The sequence below is a fragment of the Odocoileus virginianus genome, chromosome 17 (genome assembly GCF_023699985.2).
Source record: "Odocoileus virginianus isolate 20LAN1187 ecotype Illinois chromosome 17, Ovbor_1.2, whole genome shotgun sequence".
Taxonomy (NCBI): Eukaryota; Metazoa; Chordata; class Mammalia; order Artiodactyla; family Cervidae; genus Odocoileus; species Odocoileus virginianus.
Genome location: NC_069690.1, coordinates 34,633,681 through 34,659,544, shown reverse-complemented (window position 1 = coordinate 34,659,544; position 25,864 = coordinate 34,633,681). Strand labels below are relative to the sequence as shown.

At 52.3% G+C, this 25,864-nt stretch overlaps 1 protein-coding gene and 1 long non-coding RNA gene across 2 annotated transcripts in view; one reads left to right on the top strand and one right to left on the bottom strand.

Annotated features, from left to right (window-relative positions):
* LOC139039097 (uncharacterized) overlaps positions 1-6,285 on the bottom strand; it is a 28,561-nt gene extending 22,276 nt beyond the window's left edge. Inside the window, exon 1 of the long non-coding RNA XR_011492278.1 lies at positions 5,939-6,285. This is a non-coding gene — a long non-coding RNA (uncharacterized lncRNA). The remainder of the gene's footprint in view (positions 1-5,938) is intronic.
* Positions 6,286-6,318: 33 nt separating this feature from the next.
* XYLT2 (xylosyltransferase 2) lies at positions 6,319-20,477 on the top strand. The gene is made up of 11 exons (XM_020914011.2): positions 6,319-6,541; positions 13,218-13,707; positions 13,987-14,162; positions 14,457-14,659; positions 15,129-15,209; positions 15,406-15,622; positions 15,708-15,884; positions 16,160-16,422; positions 16,709-16,904; positions 17,498-17,831; positions 19,301-20,477. The coding sequence occupies exons 1-11, from the start codon at positions 6,407-6,409 to the stop codon at positions 19,621-19,623; spliced, it is 2,595 nt and encodes an 864-aa protein (XP_020769670.2). The 5' UTR covers positions 6,319-6,406; the 3' UTR covers positions 19,624-20,477.
* The last annotated feature ends 5,387 nt before the right edge of the window (positions 20,478-25,864 follow it).

Below are 25,864 nucleotides of genomic sequence, written 5' to 3'. Positions count from 1 at the left end.
TGGAATTTTGGTTTACAGGCTCACTATGGCTGGGAGGTTTTGATTCTGCTTTGTGCTCTGTTTCTCTTCTTTCTTGTCTGGTGGATTTAGTTTTATGGTTATGTCCACAAGATTAGTCCAGAACATGACCTTTGAACACAAGGTCACTGTGAACTTGTGTGCTTCATTAATTTGAGGGTCTTGTAGATTCAGGCACAGGGCTGACTCAGTTCTTGGTTATGAGGGTATCTTTCCTCTGCTGCCTCCTTGGGCTTACAGTTTTGGCCACAGTTCCTGAGAGCTGGTCAGTTATCCTTTTTTTTTTTTTTTTTCCAGCATCCTTTCACAAGTAAGGGGGCCTCACTCCAATCCCTGGTTTCAGCCAGAAACCAATCTGGTTTCAGTCTGGCTCTATCCTCTAGTCCATGTGCAATATTTTAGCTCCCACTACCCCCACAGGTCTTTGGCTTTGGTCTTACTCACCACCAGTTGGTTCTCCTTCTTGTCTCCTGAGATGTTTATCCTATTTTTAGCTTGTTTGTGTCTTTTGCAACTTTTTCTCTCATTTTTATATGTTTGGAGCATAAAGGCTACCTCAAAGCATGAACTTTCCACTTTCTTCTTGTTAATGTTTAAGTCACTTGGAGATAGAGTTTCCACTTTTCACAATGGAAACATACTAGCAGATGGAGTTTGGGGGTAAAAGAGCTGAGCACTGATAATTAAATCCAGGGAGACCAAGTAGTGGGCATTTTGTCGCGGCTTCGGGGCCTGGGTAAGGCTTCCCAGGTGTTGCTAGTGGTAAAGAACCCACCTCTCAATGCAGGAGACGTTAAGAGACTGGGGTTAATTCCCTGGGTGGGGAAGATCCCCTCCAGGAAGGCCTGGCAAACCACCCCAGTATTCTTGCCTGGAGAATCCCATAGACAGAGGAGCCTGGTGGACTACAGTCTATAGGGTTGAAAAGAGTAGGTCATGACTGAAGTGACAGCCGCAAGGACCTGGGTAGGGATGTGGAAAACCCCATCAGGACTTCTAATTACAGACCAGCTTCCTACAGTGGCAATAAGATGATTTGCAGGAGTAGAAGGTCCTATCCAAAGTACTTTCCTACTCCCCAGCTTGGAGCCCGGAGCCTAATTGACACCTCCTTTGTGAACTGCATGTGGTCACCACAGGCTTTTTAGACAACTCAGAGGACTAAAGAGAAAGGTAATACTGGATATGGGCTCTCAGCTAGCTAATTAGAAAACTGAAAGAGCTATGACCCTTTCGTTTTGGAATAATCCATACTGTTGACATGCAATACATACAAAATAATGGAGGAAGGAAAATAAGAGAGATGTAGTGGAGCATTTAAATTCTTCTTCAGAAAAAGACTCATAAATTCCAATATTGATCCAAAAAAAAAAAAGAAGTACAAAATTCTGAATAGATCAATAACCAAGAAGGAAAAATAAAATAGAAGTTACTGAAGAATTAGCTCCCTAAAAGACTCCTGAGTTTTATGCTTTTGTTGGCAAGACTTTTCTAATGTTAAGAGACAGCAGTGTCTATTGTTACTATTATACAACAGTCCCTATTGTTGCATAAATTATTTCAAAACACAGAATAAAGAAATAATGCTCCTCAATTTATGTTGTAAGCTCTAATTCTTAAGTCTGGAAAAGAAAATCATAGACCAGAGGTTACAAATTCAAGTGTTTATAAGCACCAGAAACTAATATAAACGGGTGAAGTTGACTGATCTGTGAAATGACAGGGAAAAGTGGGAACTACAGGAGCTGGAGGGTGTGCACCCCTTATTTAAGAATTCAAAATCAAATGCTTCAAAACTGTTCTGGTCGCATAAACAAGTCCCATGGGTCACCAGTTTGCAGCCTCTGGTATAGGTCAATCTCTATTACAAAATAGATATAAAAATTCTAAAAACAATACTAGCAAGTTAAATTCAACCTATACTACAATTTAAAAAAAATCTACTAGGACTGAGTTACATTTACTCTAAGGGATGCAAAAATATTTTAATATGTGGAAGTTATTTTTAAAACAACCATCATCTCACATTAGAAAAACACACACAATTATTTCAATAGATGCTCGAACTTAATACCTGACAAGCAGAGGCCCAAGAATCCAGAGCCAGGTTGGGTGTGAGCTGGCAAAAGATGTCCCAAAGGTAGCATCTAGGGGTAAAACCAGGATCATGTCCAGCAGACAGACAGCCCAGCCAAGTGTCAATCCAAGGAACTGGACAAAGACGTAGAAATTAGATAAAAGCAAGAAGACAGGGCCCATGGAGATGCTTGGGAAGCATAGCCCTGACACGTTACTGCAGGGACCTCCCTGTGGTTTGGTCCTGAGTCAAGTTTGAGCTCTAGCTGCTGAAGTTAAAAACATCCAGCATCCACATATCATAATATTTCTCCTAAAGCTAAGGTCTAAGGATAGTGCCATCATATGAGAAAAGACATATCATAGAAGCAGCCCACTTAAAACTAAAACTGCTTTCCCGCTCTGATTTTCTGAGGAGCCATTTTGTATTTTCAAGGCTTTCTACATTAAAAGAAATAAAATGCACAATGGAAGTTATAGGGGAACCTGATAGAAGAGGGGACGGTGGGAAGCAATGAACCTCGTATTTTGTATGGTCAAGTCTAAATCAATCAAGGCATGTTATACCACAATAACCAATTTATCCTATATTTTTATTTTTAATAATTTTGACTACATTGCGCATCTTGTGGAATCTTACTTCCCTGGGCCCCTGCAGTGCAAGTGTGGGACACTACTACTGGACTGCCAGGGAATTACCAATAATCAATTAAAAAACAGTAAAATCTATACGGGTACTGATAAGAGTGACAAGGAATAAGTGCTAAGTCAGGACTCCACAACTCTACTTCATACCATACACACAAAAAAATTCAGATGGATTAAAGACTTAAATGTAAAATGTAAAATAAATATTGTAGGCGAAAACATATGAGATTGTATATCTTATCAAGAATCAGAGAGATCCACCCAACCTGAAGAGAAAATGAGAAGCTATAAAAGAAGAGGAACATAACTGATTCCAAGAAAAGTTTTCTATTTTTAGATCTTAAAAAAATCAAAATACAGTGATAAATTGAAGAATACTTTCAATTTCAAAAGGATGAAAAACTCTTAAAATTGATAAGAAAAAGACAAACAGTGCAATAGCAATAGATAGACTCATGAAGATTATGAAGAAGCAATTCTGGGAAAAGAAAATCCAGTCAAGAAACCAACTGAGACACTCCTCAGCAGAAAATCACAAATAAACAACCAAGGCACTCACTTCTTACCTATCAGATTAGCAAAAATTCAAGTGATAATCATTTCTGTTGGAAGGGATGCCAGAAAACCATACTTTCATACAATGCTGTTGGAAAAGTGAATTGTCACAACTCTTTGGAAAAGCAATCTGGCAATAGCTATCGGCACTTAAAATTCCCTTTTCCCCAGTAATCCCATTCCTAGGAAACACTAGGACTTCCCTGGTGACTCAGATAGTAAGGCGTCTGCCTAGAATGCAGGAGACCTGGGTTTGATCCCTGGGTCGGGAAGATCCTCTAGAAACACAGCAGCAGTGAATAGGGATTACTGTAGAATCAGGTAAGGGAATGGCTACCCACTCCGCAGAAAGGCTGTATCAACAGGTAATCTTCTTGGGGCTTCCCTGGTGGCTCAGATGGTAAAGAATCTTCCCGCAATTCGGGAGACCGGGGTTTAACCCTGGGTCAGGAAAATCCCCTGGAGAAGGAAATGGCAACCCACTCCAATATTCTTGCCTAGAGAATTCCAGACAGAGGAGCCTGTCAGGCTACAGGCCATGGGGTCACAAAGAGTCTGACATGACTGAGGGACTTTCACTTTCACTTTTCATATTATAGACTTGCGGTAGCCACAAAAACTGGAAACCAAGTGAATGTTCATTCAAAAAAGGAGTGGCAGATTATGCAGTCATTTAAAAAATGGGTCCCATCCGTCCTGGGGAAATTTCTACTATGTGTTTATGATCAAGGGAGAAAAGCAAGATACAAAGTGTATGTAATATGATTCAACTTTTAAAATATAATGACACACACAAATAAAATATGACATATCTCATCCCCAAATAAAAAACCCATGTGTGTGTGTACGTGTGTGTGAATTTCCACAAAAGTGGAAGGAAGAAAGGAAAGAAGGAAGGTAGGAAGGAAATCAGACTGTTAACATAGTGGGGGAGGGGAGAGAAATACTTAAAAGTAAGTTTCTATATTTAAAAACCATGTGTGCAATGTGCTGCCATTCATGGAAAATTCCACACACGTAAAGAGATGGGGAAAGGATCGTCACCAAAATACTAATGACGATTGTCTCAGGGAGTGGGATTGCAGGTGACTTTTATTTTTTTCCTTATTTTTTCTATGTTTTAAATGTTATATAATGAGTACATATCATTTGCACAGTCAGTGGAAATAGGACTTCCCTGATGGTCTAATGCGTAAGAATGCACTTGCCATTCTTATGGCAATGCAGAGGATGTGGGTTCAGTTCCTGGTCTGGGAAGATCCCCCATGCCGTGGGGCAACTATGCCTGTGAGCCACAGCTACTGAGCCCAAGCCTAGAGCTCATGCTCAGCAACGAAGAACATCCCCTGCTCACCACAACTAGAGGAAGCCCAAGCGCAGCAACGAAGACCCAGCACAGCCAAAAATAAAGAAATAAATTAAAAAATCAGCGGAAAATAAAGTTATTTTAATTGTTGGGTGCAGGGGGACTATGGACAGGTAGACAGTCCCTAGGAGACCCAATTGAATGAGCACACAAATCTATATTTAATTAACCTATCAATTGCTGGTATGCCAACTGATGTTTTCCAAAATCTTGAAGGATAGTTTCTCTTAAGTAGCCTGTCATCTGAAACATTGTTTACAATTCTCCCACTTAACTAATACTGAGGAGTGCAATGATTACAAATACCAAAGGGGCAGAAGATAATTAAAGGAGGTTTTACCTAAGAGCCATCAAATAACTACATCTGTATTCAGAATTTCCTCACCAAGCTTATCCCCTGGCAACTTCCAAACCCTTTTATCATTGCCTTCAAGCTTTTTTTTTTTTTTAAATCATCTCTTTTTCCAGATCTCTGTGTAGTGATTTTTTAAATCTTCATTATAAATCGTCAACCTTCACTTTGCCCTTCTGATGGTTTCTTTCTCAGGGAGCTTGGCTTCACCACCTGGCCCGGACCTGGTTATGCTGGGCATGCCCTGCTTCTTATCCCCTTCCCTCTCAGTGGACCTGACACGTTTAGGGGAGCGCCGCAGGGGTTCAGGCCTTTTCTGTGCCCCGCTTGAACACGCCAGGCTTTCCAAAAATGTTAGGATTAGCTGATGAAACAGGAGGTTGGGCTTCATTCGCTCTTTCTTTCACAATATTTATTGAGCATTGCTGGGTGTCCATCGCCGAGCTAAGGATTCAAAGCTAAAGAGGCCATGATTCCAGAGAAGTTACAACCAGGTATGTGGACAGTGTTGGGCTGCGCAGTGCCGGGGAAGCACTTGGGAGGACGCCTCGGATGGGAAGGGGAAGTGAAGTAACGGAGCAGCCGCTAGGGCGGAGCCCGGGGAACAGCACTTGCAAAGGTCTAGTGGTTCTTCAGGTGTGCTCCCAGACTAGCAGCTCAGCATCACCTGGGAACTTGTTGAAAATTCTGAAACTCTGGGAGTGGGACCAGCAATCTATTTTATCAAGTCCTGCGGATGGTTCTGACACACCCTATAATTCAATAACCACGAATCAAGTAGAAGTCTGAGGATGCTTAGGATAAGAGGGAGAGGAGAGAGGAAACAAGGCTTTGTGAAGGGCCTCAGATGCCAGTCAAAGGAGTTAGACTTTGCCCCGTAGGTGCGGCTTCCAAGGTTTTAAAGCAAGGGCTGTGGCACTTACACAGTCGCTCCCAACTCGGCGTTTCTGGGCGCTCTAGCATTCTCTGCGTGCACGAGGGCCGAGAGGGAGTTGGTCTCGGCGAAGCTGAGTTCCTCCACCCCACCTTCACCCCACACCAGGCGGCGAGTCAGAGAGAGGTGAGGCCACAGACCTCTTTGCACTCTGGTTCCATGGGCTTGCCGTCCGGAAGAGGGTGAGAACACGCAAGAGCTGGGGCACTGACCTAGACAGGCAATGAACCACCGCGCGAGAGGCCGGCAGCCGGTGGGACAGCTAGCTCAGCCGGGCCAGGCTCCGCCCCTGGCCCGCGGGGCGCGGCGTTTCGGGCCTGCGGGCCCCGCCCCCGGCCCCGCCCCGGCGCGCGCCAGGCCCGCCTCCCTCGGGAGAAGCCGGTTCTGCCCGTGACCGTGCACGCGTCCGCGGCCGGGTTGCAGGGCTGGGCGCGCGCCCTGCGTCCGGGGCAGGAAGATGGTGGCGAGCGCGCGGGTGCAGAAGCTGGTGCGGCGCTACAAGCTGGCGATCGCCACGGCGCTGGCCATCCTGCTGCTGCAGGGCCTAGTGGTGTGGAGCTTCAGCGTCCTGGAGGACGACGAGCCGGGCGAGGTGCTCCGACGGCCGGGCGGGCAGGCGGGCAGGCCGGGCGCGGGGACGCGCGGCGTCCTGGCGGGGAAACGGATGGCCCCCGCCGGGGAAGTGGGACACGGGCCGCTTGCGTGTTGCGCACGGGCGGCCGCCTGGCTCGGGGCCTCGGGACCCCTGGCGCCCGTTTCCCAGGCGGGCCGGGGGCCTGCGCGCGGGGACGGTGCGTGACCCGGAGGACGGGCCGCGGGGCTGGTAGGGGCCCCGGGCGGGAGGAGCGAGTCTTGGTGGGGTGGTCTCCAGCTCCGCGAGCAGTGAAGGTCAGGCGCAGGTGGCGGGGAGCCGGGCCAGGAGGCGCGGCTGGGCCCGAGCCGGCTTGGAGGTGGGGAGCCCCAGGCCAAACTTTCTGAAGTTGGGAGGGGGTGGGGGTGTGCGCGCCGTGGGCGGAGGAATGGGGCCTAGGGACCCCGGGCAATCGCGCCGACCCGCCCCTCAGAGGGGCACTGGCCAGTTAAGAAGTGGAGCCTGGGGGTGGGACTCAGTCTGGCAACTGAGGAGAGGGAGGGAGACCCCGAGGGAGAGAACTGGAGTGCCCCTGAGGCGTGGCTTCTTCAGCCAGGGGTCTGAAGCACCTGCATGGGTCTCCTTAAGAGAATGGTAGGGGAATTGAGCTGGTGAATTGACCTCAGGACACTAGGGAATTGGGGACTCGCCCTCTCTGACCGTAAGAGAATGGGGACAGCAGCAGCTAGTTTAGCAGAGCCCCAGGCTGTGGAGCAGGGGCAAATCCCATTCTTCTTAGCCCTCAGGTCCTCGTTCTGAGAGTCTCTTGGCTGATGTGGTTTTCCCTGGAGGATTAGACATGTCTTCCCCAGTGTGATCAGGAGGGTCCAGTGGGGTCTGAGACCATCCTGGAAGGTTGAAGAGGATAAGTCAAACCCTGACCCTAAGCTGTGGACCAGAGAACAGGGCTTCCCCGCCCCCATCCCTGGGTTCTGGTGGACTGAGTCAGTCTCTCTGACCTGTCCTCTTGGGCCTCTCCTCCTGGTAGGGTGAAGCCCAAGGGAGCCCTAATATCCATTTTCTCTTCCTGCATCTGGGCAGTCTGGAAGGCCTAGTGTGGAAATTGGGAGAATCACTGCTTTTGCCTTTTTTGGGGAGAACCAACAAACTAGGATGGTGAGGGGAGCTGGGACAGAGTCACATGAGATCATAACTCCAAAAGGAGCTGAGGTTAGGGGTTAGGGGAGGCTGACTCTGTGACATCTGAAGGGAGTGAGCTTGTTTTCTGTGGTCCAGTAAGTAGCAGGAAGGCGAAGAGATGATTTTGGGGGCAGATGAGACATTCTAACATGGAATGGGCTGACAAGGAGTTAAGGAGCCTTCTGACCCTGGAATATATGTGAGTAGGGGCTGGTGACCACTTTGGGGAGGGGCATGGTAAAGCATCCAGGGCTTCTCAGACCCTCTGCTACATGGCTGTGTGAATCTCTGGAAGGGCTGAGAGACTGTTCAGGCCTCAAGGTCTCTGCTGCCCTGCCTCCAGCCTGGGGTGGAGAACTGGTGCAGTGCTTGGGATCCTGCCTCCTCACCTCCTCCAGCTTCCTAGCAGAACCTGATAGGGGAATCCCTGGACCAGAATGGAAAAAAAGATCCTTGATAACCTAGAGGTTGTGCAGTCCAAGCAGCCATTAGTGCTTGGAGCCGTTCAGCAGCCACCTCAGGGCAGCCAGGCAGCATACTAAGTACTTAGGAAGGTGAGCGCTGAGTTGAACCACCCCACCTTACCGTCCTATGTCCTGTTCCAGCACTGCTCCTGGTGAGTAGTGTGACCACTGTCTAATCACCTAACCTCTTCCGTGTGCATCCTCAATGGTATCTGCTCCCCACCCCAAGATGGGGGCTATAATATCACCTCTCTCATTGGTAATGCCTGTGAAGTATTTGCAGGAGTTGCTGGCACGTGCTAAACCATCAGTAAATATCTCTTACTATTATTTCACTACTGCACAGTGGTAATAGGGATTCATTCATTCAACAAATATAAAGTCCTACTTCATACTAGGCACTGTGCTAACACCGGGGATACAGAAATAAATAAAATAGATGATGAGGTCATGGCCCTTGTGGGCAGACAGTCTGAAGGGAGAGACTGACAGTGGAAAGGAAACTCAGTAACAAGAGGGCTAATTTAGATAGGTGGTTGAGGAAGACTTCTGCAGGAAGTGGCCTGTGAGCTGAAAGTTAGCCTGGGGAAGCAAGGCAGAGTTCAGGCAGAAGGCCCTGAGGAGAATGGGCTTAGCTGGCTGCCTTCAAGAAATGGGAAGGAGGGTGTGGTGGGATCCCTGGAAGAAGTTAGTCTAGGGCACATCCTGCAGCCCGTAGTGAGGGGCTGGGGTTTTATTCTAAGTGCAGTGGGAGAGTGCTGAAACCAAAGGGGGTCTAAGCAAGGATGAAATGAGATATGCACTTAAGATGCACACTCTGGCCATGTGTGAGGGCTAGGTTGGAGACCAGAGATGACCATTAACATCCAAAGAGCCATTTTATGGTTTTCAAAGCTTTTACAAACATTGTCTCACCACTTACTTTAAGCACAGTCTGAGAAGTCCAAAGGTGGTGGATCAGCATTGCTTTGTTCTCTGTCTCTGGAACTCAGAGAAGGATTCCAAGAAGAAGCTACAGAGCCAGGAAAGGACTTTGAATTCCTCCTCAGTGAGGAGAGGGGGCCTCGGAGGCCAGAATGCATCCCCGCAGATGTCAGAGGGCCAGTCCCCGTCCTCAGTAATTAGAGGGAACTCTGACTTAGGGGCAACTTTGGGCAACTCCTGAAAGGGTACGAGTATGAGGTCCTGCTGCTGCGCATATAAACATTCTTGGGATGAGGCAATGGGAAGAGGCTGGCTGCCCACTGGGGACCCACCGCAGTTCCTCACTGCTGCCTCCTGTCCCCCAGGCCCCTCTGGGACTGTCCTTCTCAGGGTCAGCCAGCTCCTGCTGCAGTGCGGGATGCCAACGTGCCTGCTCCTCCCACATCCTTCCCCCACCACAGCGAGCCTGGCCCTGTGCCCCAAGCCCTGCCCTCCTGACCAGCTTCCTCACTCACTGATACTGGCCTCCATCTTGAGAACCCACAGCTCCTTTGCCATCTCCACCCACCTCAGCTTGAGAATGTCTGTCCCTACCCAGTGTGTGCCCAGGTCCGACATCACCAGTTTACATGCACTCAGTTCAGTGGGACCGCAGCCACCTTTCCTAGGAGCTTCCCAGTCCAGGGTGCCCTCCCCAGCATGGGTACAGAATACAGCCTGTTGCCTCCTCCCCACTCTGCCCTCCCTCTTGCAGGTATCTCTTCTCAGATGGAGACAGACATCCCCAGTTCTCACTGGGCACCTCCCAAGAGATCAGAGGGCTGGCTGGATGCCGGGCACAGAAGGCTGGGGTGCCAGGGTATAGGGCTGGGCCTCTGGCCCTAAGGCTGGGCCTTAGTGCTGGGCCTCTGGCCCTAAGGCATCTGCCATGCTCTGACGAGGAGGAGAGGGTGGTCCTAGGGAGGGGAGGGACAGGGAAAACTTGACCCGGTGGTCCAAAGTATCTGAAGGCCTTGGCTTCTCTCCTGACTTCACATGTGACTGTTTCCTAGTCCCCTTTCATTAATACTAGTAAGGATGACAGCATTTACTGAATGCCGAGCCTGCACCAAGGGCTTTTCATTCATTCATTGATTCAACAAATATTTACTGAGGGAATTCCTTGGTGGTCCAGTGGTTAGGACTCTGCCTAACTTTCACTGCCAAGGGCATGGGTTCAATCCCTGGTTTGGGAACTAGGTTCCTGCAAGCTGTGTGGCATGGTCAAAAATTTATTTATGTTAAGAGAGAGAGTCTCCCATTGTCAGACATTCTTCTGGGCTCTAGGAATACATCAGTGAACAAAACAACAAAAAGCTCTATCCTCATGGACTTTACATACTTGTAAGGGTAGAGACATAGAATAGCACAATATAAATACATTTATACAGGGACTTCTCTGGTGGTCCAGTGGCTAAGACTCCCAATGCAGGGGGCCCGGAGTTTGATCTCTGGTCAGGGAACTAGATCCCACTTGCTGCAGCTAAGAATTTCGTGCCACAACTAAAGATCCCGCATACCACAACTAAGACCCGGTATAGCCGGGTCTTATATAAAATAAATAAACATTTTTTAAAAATACATTTATACATATTACATTATACATTACATACACATTATATATATAATGCATATATACATTATATACTTATACATACATTATACATATACAGAAGTGCTGTGGGAGAGACAAAGTGGAAGATGGGGGAGAGCTGGAGTTTGGCCTTGGCCACCACTGTGGACACGGTGGCCTGCCTGAGAGGATGCCACCTGAGCAAGGGACTGGAGGCAGGGGATGTTGGGACATCAACGGGAGAATGTTCTAGGTACAGGGGACAGTGAATGCCAGGTAGGAGGGAGGGGCACTGAGAAAACCATTACATTAAGACTGGAGGAGTGTAAGCTTGAGAGGTTAGTAGGAGATAAGGTCAGGAAGGAAGGGGGTCAGCCAGACACCGCTCCCATTGCCCTTGGAGGTTCATGTAAGGGCTTTGGGCTTTGTCCTCAGAGCAGGAGCCATGGGTGGCTTCAAGCAGAGGAGTAGGGAAATGGGCATATTGGCTGCTGAGAATGGACTGTAGGAAACCAGAGTAAGAGCAGAGCTTCCAGGCAGGGATGGTAATGATGGAAGCAGTGAGAAGTGATCAAATTCTGGATGTCCTTTGAAGGGAGCCCCAACATGTGTACTGATGATGGAGTCTGAGGGAAACAAGGGTCCAAGTGATGCCCCAATGTTTTTGGCCTGAGCAACCTGAAGGGTGGACTGGTCATTAACTGAAGAAGGAGCCGACTGAGGAAGATCAGGAGTTCACTTTTGGATTTGTGGCTTGAGAGGTCTATCAGACTCCCAGGAGAGGCATCAAGGAGGCTGGCAGTTAGACAACTGAAAGTTCAAGGGAGCCCCTCTAGGCCATAGAGAGAAATTTGGGACTGAGTGAGGTCCCCTAGAAAGCGTGGACAAGGAAAGGCCCCAAAGTGGCCTTGGGGGATGAGGCAGGGTCAGCCACAAAGACTGATAAGGAGTGGCCACAGAGGCCGCACCAGGGAAACACCCGGAGGGCATCCTGAGGCGCCTACTTCAGAGGCTGTGGTCCAGTGAGTCCTGCTGCTGGAAGGCCAGGCCGGAAGAGACTCACACAGAGAGTGGTGAGAGGGAGAGGGAACAGCTCTTTCTAGTTGCAGTATCTCAGGCTCTATCTCGTGGACACTCTTCCCTCCTATATTTGATAGTTGAGGGAACCTGCTCAGAGAAGGTGGGTAACTGTGGGGGAGTGACGGAGCTGAGTGGGAAGCCCTGGTGACTCCAGAGTAGTCACACGGGGCCTCTCGCGCCTCCGTCCAGTCCATGCCTCATCCAGCAGACACCAACCAGACACCCAATATGCCAGCCACTCCACTGGGCACTGGGGAGATGGAACTGACACGACAGCCTCTTCCCAAGGAGTTGGTCGGCTAGAAGAACGTCCCACCCTGAGGCACATGGGACGGCCTCACACATGAAGACTCCGCTGGATCTTGAAGGATGGATGGAATTTGGTCGGGCAGGGAAGGAGGGGGATCACAAAAGAAGGGCAGGGAAAGCTGGAACGAGTGTGGCTATACACACTTTCAAGGGTGGCCAGATCACTGGGGAGGTTCCTAGGTTTGAGAGGAGGCTGCAGGAGCCAGGAAGCAGGGGTGGAGGCTTCCCCTTATCTCAGTTTTCCCTTCACGAGCCACCCTGCCACCGGGAGCAATGAGTTGCCAGCCTGCAGCTGCAGGTGCCTTCACGCCCCAGCCTTCCAGCCATGGCCAGACACCTCCTCAGACATCCCTCAGCCACTCCCAGCAGTAGTACCAGGGCTCCCATCTCTAGGCTGTCTTCGCCCTGGAGCTTCCCACTAGCTGGTCAAGGCCCTCTCCAAGCCAAGCTGTTGTCTGAAGCTCTTCCTTGCCCCTCTGCCCAGAGGTCAGGCCAGCTTGGCCATCTGAAGGCTTTCCCTGCAGCTGCCTGCTCCTGCTGCCTCATCATCCAGAGTGTGACCCCCCAGGGAGTCTCCTGCACTCTGACTCTTAGTCTCTGCTTCCCAGGGAACCCAACCAGCAATGGGGTCTCAGATTTCGCCTCTGTCCTCTCCACCAGGCAAGACCCCTTTGCTCTGTCGCAGCTTCAGCATGCCCATGTGGAAATACTATAGATGGCAGAATGCTTTCTCCTTCTGAAGAGCATTATCTTGTCCCAGTCAAGCCCGGGTGGGAGTGCTGGATGAACGCTCTTGTCTGTAGGGTCTCTGCATGTTTCTCTTATTCGTCTTCCTGTTTGTGGAAAAAGAAAGTGGTGTCTGAATCCAAAGGAGGCTCAGTGCCCTGTGATCTGTGTGATGGAGGGGGTGTGGATGCGATGGTGCCTTGGGGGTGGGCGATATTTCCTCCACCGGCTGGTCAAGGAGGCCTCCCAGCAGAAGTGCAGAGTGCTCAGTACTTTTCTAGATAAAGGGTGGCAGGGGCTTCAAAGCCTGAGCCAGCAAGAAGCTGAAGGAGCAGGAGGAGAGCAACTGTCTTAGTGACTTGTGTTTGCCTATCTTTTACAGAAAGGAAGGCAGAAGAAGCCACAGCCACTTGACCCCAGCGAAGGCTCCAAGGACACAGACAGTTCAGCTGGGCGGCGGGGCAGCGCAGGCAGAAGGCATGGGCGCTGGCGGGGCCGTGCCGAGAGCCCTGGGGTGCCCGTGGCCAAGGTGGTACGGGCAGTAACTAGCCGGCACAGAACCGGCCGGCGGATCCCCCCCACCCCGCCCCCAGAGGCCCCAGGCCGCCAGAACCTAAGCGGGGCAGCAGCTGAGGAGGCGCTGGTTGGGGCGGCTGGCTTCCCGCATGGAGACACGGGGAGTGTGGAGGGCGCCCCCCAGCCCACAGACAACAGCTTCACGCCCAAGTGCGAGATCGTTGGCAAGGATGCTCTGTCTGCACTGGCCCGAGCCAGCTCCAAGCAGTGCCAGCAGGAGATCGCCAACGTGGTGTGCCTGCACCAGGCCGGCAGCCTCATGCCCAAGGCTGTGCCCCGGCACTGCCAGCGGGCTGGTAAGAGACAAGCCTAGGCAGAAAGGTGGTGGCCCAGTAGGGTGTACGGCAGGGATCCCCGCCCCCAGTTCTCAGGGATGAAAGCCCGGAAGGGCACACCTCGCTGCCCAGGTTGGCGATGAGTGCGCTAAGTGGCAGAGGTGGACCTGGGGCCCGGGAGCACTGGGCTCTACGTCTAGGGTTCTTCCTTTGGACGACAGGCAGCTCCCTCTTCCCATCTTGCCTGCACCCTGTGACCTGCAGCGGGACCTCACTGATGCCTCTCTTCTACATTCTCAGGAAAGGTGAGCCCTGGCATCCCGTGGGACGAGGTCCGGGCCCAGCAGCCTGTGGATGGTCCCCCAGTGCGAATTGCCTACATGCTGGTGGTTCATGGCCGCGCCATCCGGCAGCTGAAGCGTCTCCTCAAGGCTGTGTACCACAGGCAGCATTTCTTCTACGTCCATGTAGACAAGGTACCTGCTGTGGCCAGGGAGACAGGGCATCTGAGTAAGTAGGACAAAGGCCCAGATTGTCATGGACAGACAGTATCTCTGACTTGCTCAGTGGCCCAGAGATAGGAGAATGGGGAATGGGGGAGCAGCCCACTCCAGCTGACATGCTGCTTCAGAGCTGGAGCCCTAGCCCGTGCTCTGTCCATTTCATGTCACTTGTACTCCGCCCTGGGGTGGGGCCGGGTGGGGAGGTTGTGATGCTGGGGTTCATCTTCCACTGCTGAGTTTCCACCACCACCACCCCACCTCCCACAGCGCTCCAACTATCTGCACCGTGAGGTAGTGGAGCTGGCCCGGCAGTATGATAACGTGCGGGTAACGCCCTGGCGCATGGTCACCATCTGGGGCGGGGCCAGCCTGCTGAGGATGTATCTGCGGAGCATGCAGGACCTGCTGGAGGTGCCCGGCTGGGCCTGGGACTTCTTCATCAACCTCAGTGCTACTGACTACCCGACCAGGTGTGGGGCGGTGCTCTGAGCCCAGCAGATGGGAGGTGGGCCTCCTTTAGGACTTGGGGTTCCAGGGTCCCAATGGACTTCTTCCCTCCCCAAAGCCTCATTCTGGGATCTGCACACCTCAAACATGATTCCTGGGCCCCAGCAATGTTTTAGAGGAGTTATTGTTGAAAGATGATATGAGGGTTGTAAGGGACAACAGGTGGAGAGGAGAGGAAGCCAGAAGTCTGAACCAGGATCTTGGGTCAGACAGGAAGGGGTGGAAGAAGGATGGGGTGGTCTTTCTCAGGGAACTCAGATCCTCACCACCCCAGAGCATCAGCCTAGAGTAGGTCAGTTGGTCAGAATGGCTCTCAGTAAGAAAAGATGGGGCCAAGGAGTGAAGGTAAAGAGTGCTGGAGGGGTCTGTCTGCTCTGGGCTGGTGACTGAGCCACTCTCACACACGCTACCCACATGCGATTTTCTCTCCAGGACCAATGAGGAGCTGGTAGCTTTCCTGTCCAAGAACCGGGACAAGAATTTCCTCAAGTCTCATGGCCGGGACAATTCCAGGTAAGGGGATGGCGGAGGATGCCCTAGTCTTGGGGTCTCGCCACAAGCGCTACACACAGGGGGCTTGGTGGCCTTAGCCCTGGGTTGCAAAACCTCCAAACCAATCATAGATTGAGGAGTGCTGGTTCCTGGAAAGATGAGAGCCTGGATTCCACCCTGCAAGACCCTCAGCCCCAGGCCCATGTGCCTCCCACAGGTTCATCAAGAAACAGGGCTTGGACCGGCTCTTCCATGAGTGCGATTCGCATATGTGGCGTCTGGGCGAGCGGCAGATCCCAGCAGGCATTGTGGTGGACGGCGGCTCGGACTGGTTCGTGCTAACTCGCAGCTTTGTGGAGTACGTGGTGTATACAGACGACCCACTTGTGGCCCAGCTGCGTCAGTTCTACACGTACACGCTGCTCCCAGCCGAGGTAGGTGACTGGGCCCGTGCCCAGGCGGGGGAGGGCAAGTGGTGGGCTCGACAGCTCACCCTCTGCCCCGCCCTGCCACCCACAGTCCTTCTTTCACACTGTGCTGGAGAACAGTCCAGCCTGCGAGAGCCTTGTGGACAACAACCTGCGGGTCACCAACTGGAACCGCAAGCTGGGCTGCAAGTGCCAGTACAAGCACATCGTGGACTGGTGCGGCTGCTCCCCCAACGACTTCAAGCCGCAGGACTTCCTACGGCTGCAGGTGCTTCCCCATGACCCCCAATCTCTGGCCCTTGATAGAGCCTCACCCCAGCTTTTTGCTGGGTGCTTTCTAGGGTCAGAAACAATCCTGGGTGGTCCAACCAGAGGATCTGGGGGACTCTCACCAGGAGCAGCCCCCAGGGGCAAGGGGCTAAACTGGAGGCAGGAAAAACCCTCGGTGGCTGATCTCTAGGCAGTGCTGGGAAAAGGCGCCTCCCCTGCTGTGCTCTCTGGGACCTCCAGACCCCTTCACCCTCCTTGCCTCTCCCACTCCAGCAAGTCTCCAGACCCACCTTCTTCGCCCGGAAGTTTGAGTCCACTGTGAACCAGGAGGTACTGGAAATCCTGGACTTCCACCTATATGGCAGCTACCCCCCCGGCACCCCAGCCCTCAAGGCCTACTGGGAGAACACCTATGACGTGGCTGATGGCCCCAGTGGGCTCAGCGATGTCATGCTCACTGCTTACACTGCTTTTGCCCGCCTCAGCCTGCGCCACATCACCACTGCTGCGTCCCCCCTGGCCAACCCACTCTGCAGGTGAGACCTCCTTTTGACATTTTGCAGACTCTTAGGATGTAATGCCCTGTAAGGAGGACAATCAGAAAGAGACAGCCCCTGCCCCAGGGAGCCCCCAGCCTGAGGCAGGGAAAAATGCAAATAAAATGAAGATGGCAAAAGCCAGGCATGTAGGATCTGTGGGTGTGAGATCTGGGCAAAGAAAGCACCTGGGGATGGGACTCCCCCAGAGCCCCCTTCCTGGGACTCCAGGCCAAGTCGGGTGTGCTGATGGCATCTCCCTTTCTCCCTGCTGGAACCTTCTTAGGTTTGAGCCCAGGGGCTTGCCGTCCAGTGTGCACCTGTATTTCTATGACGACCATTTCCAGGGCTACTTGGTGACGCAGGCGGTGCAGTCCTCAGCCCAGGGGCCGGCAGAGACGCTTGAGATGTGGCTGATGCCCCAGGGGTCGCTGAAGCTGTTGGGGCACAGTGACCAGGCCAGCCGGCTCCAGAGTTTGGAGGTGGGACAGGTCCTCCCCTTGCTTCCTCCTGTTCCCCATAAGACTCAGGGTCATGGGGAGAGAGGGACAGACACTAAGGGAGGGCTGAGGATTGGGTTGCCTTTCAGGACTGGATTCCTGGGTTTTCTTTCCCAGTGATGGCAGCCTTGGGATGCACAGAGGACATGCAGTCAGCGGGGAGGGGACCTTGGTTCCACTACAACACAAGCCTGTATTCTGCACCCAGGGATTTTCTTCTATAAGGAGTTGGACATTCCAGTTGGGCCAGAAGATTAGGCTTTTGAGTGTCTCCTTGGTCTCTTTCTTGGAGGCCTTTGCTCCATGTGGGGATGGTCTCTGGGCAGGACTTCGAATCTCATTTCTACCTTACTGCCCCCAACACTTCAGAGCAGGTCAGAACAGGAGCCTAGAATGAACCTCAGAGCTTATAGAGATGTTAAGAATCCCAGTCTGAGCCCATCATTTTGCAGAGGGGGAGACTGAGGACAGAAAGAGACAGTGACTGGCCTGATGTCCCACAGGAGTTAGAGGGGGCAACAGGTAGAGAGGAGGACTTTCCCTTGGCTTCTGCCCAGCTGCCTCCTTCCCTACAGGTTGGCACCGAGTGGGACCCCAAAGAGCGTCTTTTCCGGAACTTTGGGGGGTTGCTGGGGCCGCTGGACGAGCCTGTGGCCATGCAGCGCTGGGCCCGGGGCCCCAACCTCACAGTCACCGTGGTATGGATCGACCCCACCTATGTGGTGGCCACATCTTATGACATCGTGGTAGACGCGGAAACGGAGGTCACGCAGTACAAACCCCCACTGAGTCGGCCCCTGCGGCCAGGGGCCTGGACTGTTCGACTGCTTCAGTTCTGGGAACCCCTGGGTGAGACTCACTTCCTCGTGCTGCCCTTGACCTTCAACCGCAAACTACCTCTCAGGAAAGGTAAGTATCTAGTTCCCAAATGATACCCAGGAGTCAGGCAGGATAGGATTTGTAGACAGGTGATCCCAAGAAGCTAACCATCAGAGAAGGGGAAGGGGGCAGATTGTGGCTTTGCCCATCCATCCATAAGCATCCTAGAACCCTGCACTCTGGTATTATGCTTCCCAGGCAGGCAGACCTGGCTTTAGAACGCAGCTCTGACACTTTAATTGGGCTTTTACTCTTGGCAAATTACTGGGCCTTCCTGAGCCTCAGTCTTATTACATGTAAAGTAAGAGAAATACAATTGTTAGAGACCTCCTGGGTGTGTGGAACATAGATCCACTCAAATTGCTCCAGGGGAAAGGGGGAAATTATTGGAAAAATGTGGGGCTTTCCCCCACGGAACTCAGGAAATGAGTCAGGTCCCACTGGAACTCAGACGTGTCTCTCCGGGGCCACCTTGTCCCTCATCCTGTGCTGTTTGGATCAGCCTCAGGCTTCTCAATACATGGCCTCTCAGTGCAACGGAGACTGACCAGGGCCCCTCAGTCCACAAGTTCCACATTCTTAGGACAGCAGATCTGATGTTGGTCCTCTTCCCAGTCCATGGGTAGCCAGGTTGAGAAGGTCACATAGCTAAGGCTAGGAGACAGGCTCTAAACTAGGCGTGGGCTGTAGGTTCCTGCAGGGGGCCCAATACAAGTGACTACCTTCTGGGGACTATTAGGGGTGAATATCTGGGTAAAAGTGGTTGGTATACAGTAGATGTTCAGTAAGTAGGTAGATGTTTTCTTCCTCCAGCCATGTCCCATCACTGAGAAGGTGGGTCAGAGCAGAGGTAACCCAGAAGAGGACGGGGTCCAGGGTGGGGCAGTGGCTGTGGCAGATCAGAACAGGCACCCCTGCTCTCCTAGGACTCACAGTCTGATGGAGGAGATGAAGGGTGGGGTGGTGGAGGCAAGCTTGACAGCAAGTGCTATTGGAGCTGAGTCTTGAAGGAGCTGATTTTTATAGACAATGAAGGATATTCTAAACTGAGGGATACAAAGTTAGCAGGGGTCTAGTGCATGAGGAGAACAGAGGGTGGAAGGGAGTAGGATGCCAAAGGAGGTGGGAAGGAAGGCCGGCAGAGTAAGCAGGGCCTGTAGCCTAAAGGCCTGAGTACTAGGCTTCCGAGGGCTCTGGAGACCACTGGAGGTGATTGAGAAGGGGCATGGGTGACACAAACCAGACCATTATCAGAAAAGAACCTTACTTTCTAAAGTACCTTGAACCCACTGTTTTATTTAATCCTCAAGTTAGGAATTCGGGGATTATTGTCTTGATTTTATAAAACTAAGTTTTACAAGCACAGAAAGTTCTGTGGATTAGTCTAAAGTTACTCAGCAAGATGCGACTCAGTGGTAGAGTTGGGACAGGACTGACTGGGGTGCTCAGACATGAGATCTTTCGGGTGGGGCATGCTTACTCCTGCTCTGCACCCCCAGATGATGCCAGCTGGCTGCACGCTGGGCCACCCCACAACGAGTATATGGAACAGAGTTTCCAGGGCCTGAGTGGCATCCTGAACCTGCCTCAGCCAGAGCCTGCGGAGGAGGCTGCCCGACTACATGCAGAGCTCACTGGCCCAGCGCTGGAGGCCTGGACAGATGGGGAACTGAGCAGCTTCTGGTCTGTGGCCGGACTGTGTGCCATGGGCCCCTCCACCTGTCCCTCCCTGGAGCTCTGCAGACTGACCAGCTGGAGCTCTCTGTCCCCGGACCCCAAATCAGAGCTGGGGCCTGTCAAAGCAGATGGGCGACTCAGGTAGCAGGGTCCCAGCCAGCGCCTCCGGAAGACCCGGGAAATTGCACCTTACAGATGACAGAGGGCTGTCTCCCTCACAGGCAAGAACCAGAGGCCCAGGCTGTACACCCTTATCAGCCACCAAGAACCCACAGACGGCAGGGAAGGTGGGCATAGTATTTACCACTGAAATGGCTCTGCTGGGGACCAGATGTTAGCAGGAACATGGGGAGAAGGGCTCTAGCTTCCTCACCTTCTCCTCTAATTTTTTTTTCTTTTTTTTAAAAGAAAAATGGGTGGTGGGGAATGAACTGGAAACAAAAGATGTGCAATAGGGCCCAGAGCAGGGCCAGGAAGTGGGCCAAGGCTCTGGGGAGCAGGGGCCAGACAAGCCCATCTGCTGCTGCTCTGGAGGAGGCTGGGTCTGCCTCACTCTCTAGGGCCTCATCCCCCAGCTTTGGCCTGAGGTGCTCACGGCTGAGGCTTTCTGGGGCTACAAGTGCTGTGGCAGGCTCTGAGAGCTAGAGAACGGGTGATTAGGGAAGCATTGCAGAGCTGGACTCTAATGGGTCAGCCTCTCCTCTTGTAGCCAGGGGACCACAGAAGAGGGGGCGGGGCTGGCTCTAGGGCTTTCCAGCATACCCTGCCCCTTGATGGGAAAGACAGGGCACCAGGGCCTGCTGAGACCATTGCAGTCTCCCAGGTACCCAGAACTGCAAGCAGGGCCTGGGTTTCTGCCCTTGAGTGGTAAGCCCTCATGAGCAACATGGGAAGAAGACTATGCCAGGGCTCTCAGAAGAACCTGGAGCAGCATTGTGCCTGAAGCTCAGTGTGAAGTCTGAAATATGCAACAGAAGAAATATATCTCTATCTCTCTCAGTGGAGCCTCTGTGTTTTTCCTCCTGGGTGTCAGAGAGCCAGCACTGTTGGGCCGTCTTCTAAAAGTTTTGGCTGGTACTTTGGCAGAAGGTGGAGGGTCTAATTGCCCCAGAGTGAGAACAGTTTAAAATCCATCCAAGAGCCAGAAGGGACACAAGAACCCATAATCCAGATCCCTCCTTTATGAGGGGTAAACAGGCCCAGAGAGGCTCAGAGACGTCCTCATTGCCACCCAGTGGGCCACCAGGTGAGCCAGTTCAGTTCTTCAGAGTCCTGACCCAGCACTTCCTCCCTCGCTGCCAGGCTGAGGCAGAGGCTGACTTCTCTGTCTTTGGAGTCACCAGGGCCCACCCATCCCAGAAGCCTTTGCTCTGTTTCTTGCCCAGCTCAGAGTTTTGTATGGGGCACCTCAAGAACAGAGGCAGCCAGTTCCAGCCAGGACCTGGTGGTCACCACTGCCCCCTTTAGAAGCAGGAGCAGCGGTGCTATGGGTTCCGATCCACTGCCTTAGGACCTAGGAGAGCCATATTGGAAAGGTTTGTCCAGCCTCCCTCCTTCTCTCAAGCCCTTTCTCCCGTCCTACTTTCCTGCCATTGCCAGCCATGGCTCAGTATCAGTCCTTCACAGCTTACTTAATGTGGGAACAAGGGTGAAGGTTTCTCAGAACCCTTAAAATCACCCTATCTATCCAGTCATGCTGGCCCAGTCACCTCAGCTTGGGAAACAAAGCTCAGTTTGAACCCAGGCTGCCATATGTCAGGTTTTTCAAGCTGCCAGGAGAGGGCACCACTGTCCACCAATGGCAGTGTTGGGATGTTCATCTGTTCAGCCACTGCACTGACCTTGCATGGAGTATGTCACTTAATCCTCACAACTCTTTGAGGCAGGCCATGTTCGTATTTTCCTTTAGCAGGCCAGGAAAGTGAAATGAACCCAAAGTCAAAGCTATTAGGTGGTGGCTGCATGCTTCAGAAGGAGGCAGGAGGATTCCACGGCACTCTGTCACTACATTCTCCTATGCTGCTAAGGCAGGTGAAGAGGAAGAAGGTAACACCAAGAACTTCGAGGAAATAGTGTTTGGGTTCAAGGGCTGAGATGATTGCTTTTTTCTGGCTCCTATTTTAGTGAACATTTGAAGCTCTGATTTGGTTCTCTAAAAGGTTTTGTTCTGTCTTACATCAACCTTTAGCTCTATTAAAACAATGTAATAACTAGGTGTAGAGTATCAGGCATAAACAGCATTTAGAATCTGCTAAAGATGCACAGGCCAGGCTGTGGCTATGCTGTCGCTGGACTAGCACAACTGTTTAAAGAGTCTTATTTTTTTGAACTTAGGTGGGACGTGTCCTGATTCAGCTCCTGCCACTCCTGTCCAATTACACCAAGTCCTGGTTACACAGTCACCTGCTGTGAACATTTTGAGCTTAGCTCAGTGGATGGGAATCCAAACTGAGGGTTCTGAGTTAACCGGTCTGAGGTGGCAGCTCAACACTGATGTGGGTTCAGAATTCCCCCTGGCAATTCTAATTTGCAGGCTGGCAGAACCAGAAGTCCCCCCATCCCCGCTGCTCTGGCTAGTTTGTCTTGGCCCCTTGAGTTAGAAGCAATGCAGGACCAGGAGTAGGCTTCACGACTCCTGACAGGTTCAGAGGGCCTCTCCAATCCTCTCCCTGTCCAGGTCACTGAGGCAAGTTGGAGTGCAGCTTCTCTGACTGTTCTCCACCCTCATCCTTCGGTAGGGATAGCTCAGGCCAAGGCTTGAGCTTTTTGAGGCTTTGAAATAGTCCCCTGGTTGGACCCCTGGGGTCAAAACTAGGGTAACAGCCAGGTGGAAGTAGGGTGGGGGAAGGTGGCCGGGCCCCCAGAGCTGCACAAGAGTCCCTTTGGATGGAGGGAGAGACACTGGGAAGTCTTTCCTGTTTTGTGCCTGGTTTCCAGAACAACCATGGACACTTCTGTTCCATTAGAGAGGAGAGCAAAGACCAGAGGACAGTCAGTTGGCATCTGGAGCCCTGTTAGCTGGGCCATTGGGAAGCAGGGGGCAGGGCAGAGTAGGGCTGGGAGGGGATCCTGACTGAGAGGTGCATGGATCTGGGTGAGTGGAGCCCCCTTGGCTGTCTTCTGGGGTTAGCAGAAGCCTAGCCTGTTCCTGCCAGCCCCTTCTTCTGCAGGTTGTTGAGGGATACTCGTGGCTGCCAGGCCTGCAGAGTGGTGTCATCTATGGGACCCTAGGTCCTGCCATGGAACAGATCAGGGGCAGAAGCTGAGAACCTGGAAGGCTGCTCACAGACACCCTGGGTTTGAATGAAGCTGCTCCTCTGGATCAGGGATCCTGGGTTGGGGGTTGGCCCTGTGGGGATGGTGGGTTGTGGGGGTGCAGAGGAAGCCTGTCTTGTGGCTGTCCTTGAGATCGTTTAAGAAAGTGCCCTTTCTTGGCACCCCTCTGCCACCGCTGCTGCCTGTGCAGAGGGCACCATGGAGGACAGTCTCCTAGCCATAGCTGTGGCCACTGGTGAATACCTCTTGCTGTCCCGTCAGAGTTGGGGCAGATGCACCCTTGGCCCCTCAGCAGAGGCCAGAAGTCCAGCCTCTTCATCTATAGGGTCACCTAGTGCAAACCACTTGGGAAGAATGCTGTGTACAGTTGGTATATGAACCCTGAGGTCCCTTTCCTGCTGAGTTCTAGAGGCTGGGTGCCAGGAGTCTGACTTGACGCTTGAGTCCTCCCTCTGATTGAGTTTCTAAGGGTGTCCGCCTCTGCCACAAGCTCTTTCTCCTCCGAGTCTGTCCTCTGTAAACTCCATTACACACATTACTCCTTCCCTGGGCTGAAGGAAGACAGGATATAGCTGCTCTGTCCTCACAAACCTCTGCCATAGGAAATGGATGCAGAGGCAAAAAGGGAGCTTCCTGCCCCCTCAGTTTGCCATGCATGTGAAGCTGATCCTAGTCCCAGCAGGTCATTCCTACCCAACTTCTGGAGTAGAATTACAGTCTGGGGAGGTGAGATGGGTTTGTGCATGCCAGCCCCAGGCTGAACTCGGTGTCTGGTGGCTCTGTGGGAGGAGTTCCATGCTGGTGTTTATCATGACCATCCTGCTGAGCGGCTGTACCCACGAAGCCCCAGCACTGCCACATCCCCTGCTCTCATCAATTCTTCTGGAGCCCCAACCAATATGTAGACATGGCTACCCACTAACCCCTTACCTTCATGGCCTCCTACCCCAATCACCACAAAAGGGCATCCACTTTCTCTGCTCAGTATGGACGGGGCCTCTAGGTCTACTCTATGGACACTGCATCTTCCAGTCTGGGTTCCCTCGGGGCCAAGGAAAGTGTCAAAAACGTTAGCAACATCCTGGCCAGCTTATTCCCCGGTACTTCAGCAACAGGACCCTGTACTGGGAGCTGCTGGTGAAGACAATGGTCTTCCCAGCTCTTCCAAGCAGCTGGAAGCCCACACTCTCCCCAGCTCCTAAGGGGAAGCCCAGCGCTGACTTCTGTGGTGGTGACTACAGTATTGTCAGTCTTTCTCGGTACAGGGCACTGCAGGGGATGCTGGGTACAAAAAGCAAAAGAAATCTTTGGGCCTGCAGCCTCCCCAGTTCCAACCCCAACCCCGAGCATCAGACAGAGAAGATGGAGAGGTGAGGACAGGTATTCTCTGACTTTCCCACAAGTGTCATCAGAGCTGGCTGCCAAATTGTGAAAGAATGAGCTTGTGGCCAGAGAACAGTGGAATTTATACCTGAGTGCATTTCTGAAATGCTAAGGGTCTGGGCTTTGTGCTTTGGACTAGTGGAGGAAGAGAATGAACAAGATGGGGGCAGGGACATGGAGACAAAAAAGGTTTGGGTTCTGCTCTCTGGCTCACTGACCCTAAACCCTGAGCCTCACTCTGAGTCATCCTTCATGGTCCCTAGGAGTACACCTCTCCCTTTAGCACCATGGGACTGCCCCACCAAGGTCCAGGCAGTGGAAAGATGCTGAGAGGCCCAGGCGATGCAGGTGAGATAGGACGCCTGGGGCTGCCACTTGGGAGTCGGGTGGGGGGAGAAGTGTGTGCCAGGATGTAGTGGCCAGAGGAAGGAGGGGAGGAACTGTAGAGAGACTTGGAGAGAAAAGTGTGTGGCACTCTGATCTTAGGCTCATCCTGGTGGAAAGGGCCCAGATGGAAGCTGGAGGACAGCTGCGTAAGCCTGCTTGGCTCCCTCAGTCACAGGGCTATCCGCAGGGTGGGGGCTTGCAAAGCAGCTCCCAGCTCCCGCTATGGGAGCCAGCTTCCCTGTCCAACTACGAGTGTTCAAAAGGACCAGCAGCAGCAGATGCTCCAGCTGACTGCACAGTGCTTCTGGCTCTGGGCCTGCGGGGAAGTTAATGTTCAGTCCTCCCACCCTTGAGTGCCCTGGAGAACTCAGCACTTTTTCCTTATTACTTTTTAATTGTATGTAAACGCCTAATAGGAGCCCCTGGGACAAGGAAAGATCACAGATAGAGAGCCTAGGATTTGGCTAGAGGCTCCACTTCACCTCTTTGGTAAAGGATGGCAGATCCTAGTCCAGGGAAGTGATTTAGCCTGGGCAAGAAAAGTTTCCATGGAGACAACAGCTCTAAGATTCAACTTGTCTCCAGGAAGGACCATCACTGGGGGAGAGGAGACACAGAAAGCAAAAGCCAGAGAGGGAGCAGGAGTGTGTGTGGGCGGGGGTGGGGGTGGGATCGTAAGGAAATGGGTAATGTCTTTGCTCTACCTCTCCCAGCTGCCATCCGCTATGAGGAGGCCCTAAGGTCATATCTGCACCACCACCCAACCAGGCTCTGCTCACCCACCACAGGAAGCAGCCAATTGCTTGCTCAGGGAAACACTATAGGAGAGGGAGCAGTTCTTCCATCTTGCCCCTTCCTGCTTCTCCAAGGTACTGGCAGGGACAGCACCGAGCCTATGGAGATGCTCCCAGCAATCTCCTCCAGCTGGGCCTTAGTACAAGACCTCAACATACCCTGGGTCACTTTTGCAGGAGGTAGGAAATCTGAGGTCATGCCCAAAGAATCAAGGTGACAAATCCAAAGCAGACCTCCAGAATTAAGACTTCTCTGCCCTCAACCCCTGAAGCTCCTGCCTTCAGGGCAGAGAATAGTCCTTGGGAGGAAGCCACTAACTATGCAAGTTCTCTCTGGGACTACAGCCAACATCGCCTGCCTCTAACACCCAGGATGACTGTCCATCCCTACTGAGACTTCCTTCCTCACCCTTCCACTCAAGCCAAGATTGTAAAGGTCTTGCGTGGACAATGAAGGCCTGCTCTCAGCCTACTCTAGGACCAGTGAGTATTCCTGAAGCCAGATTCTTGGCTGTAGTTTACAATGTGCGATAAACCAAGAATCAG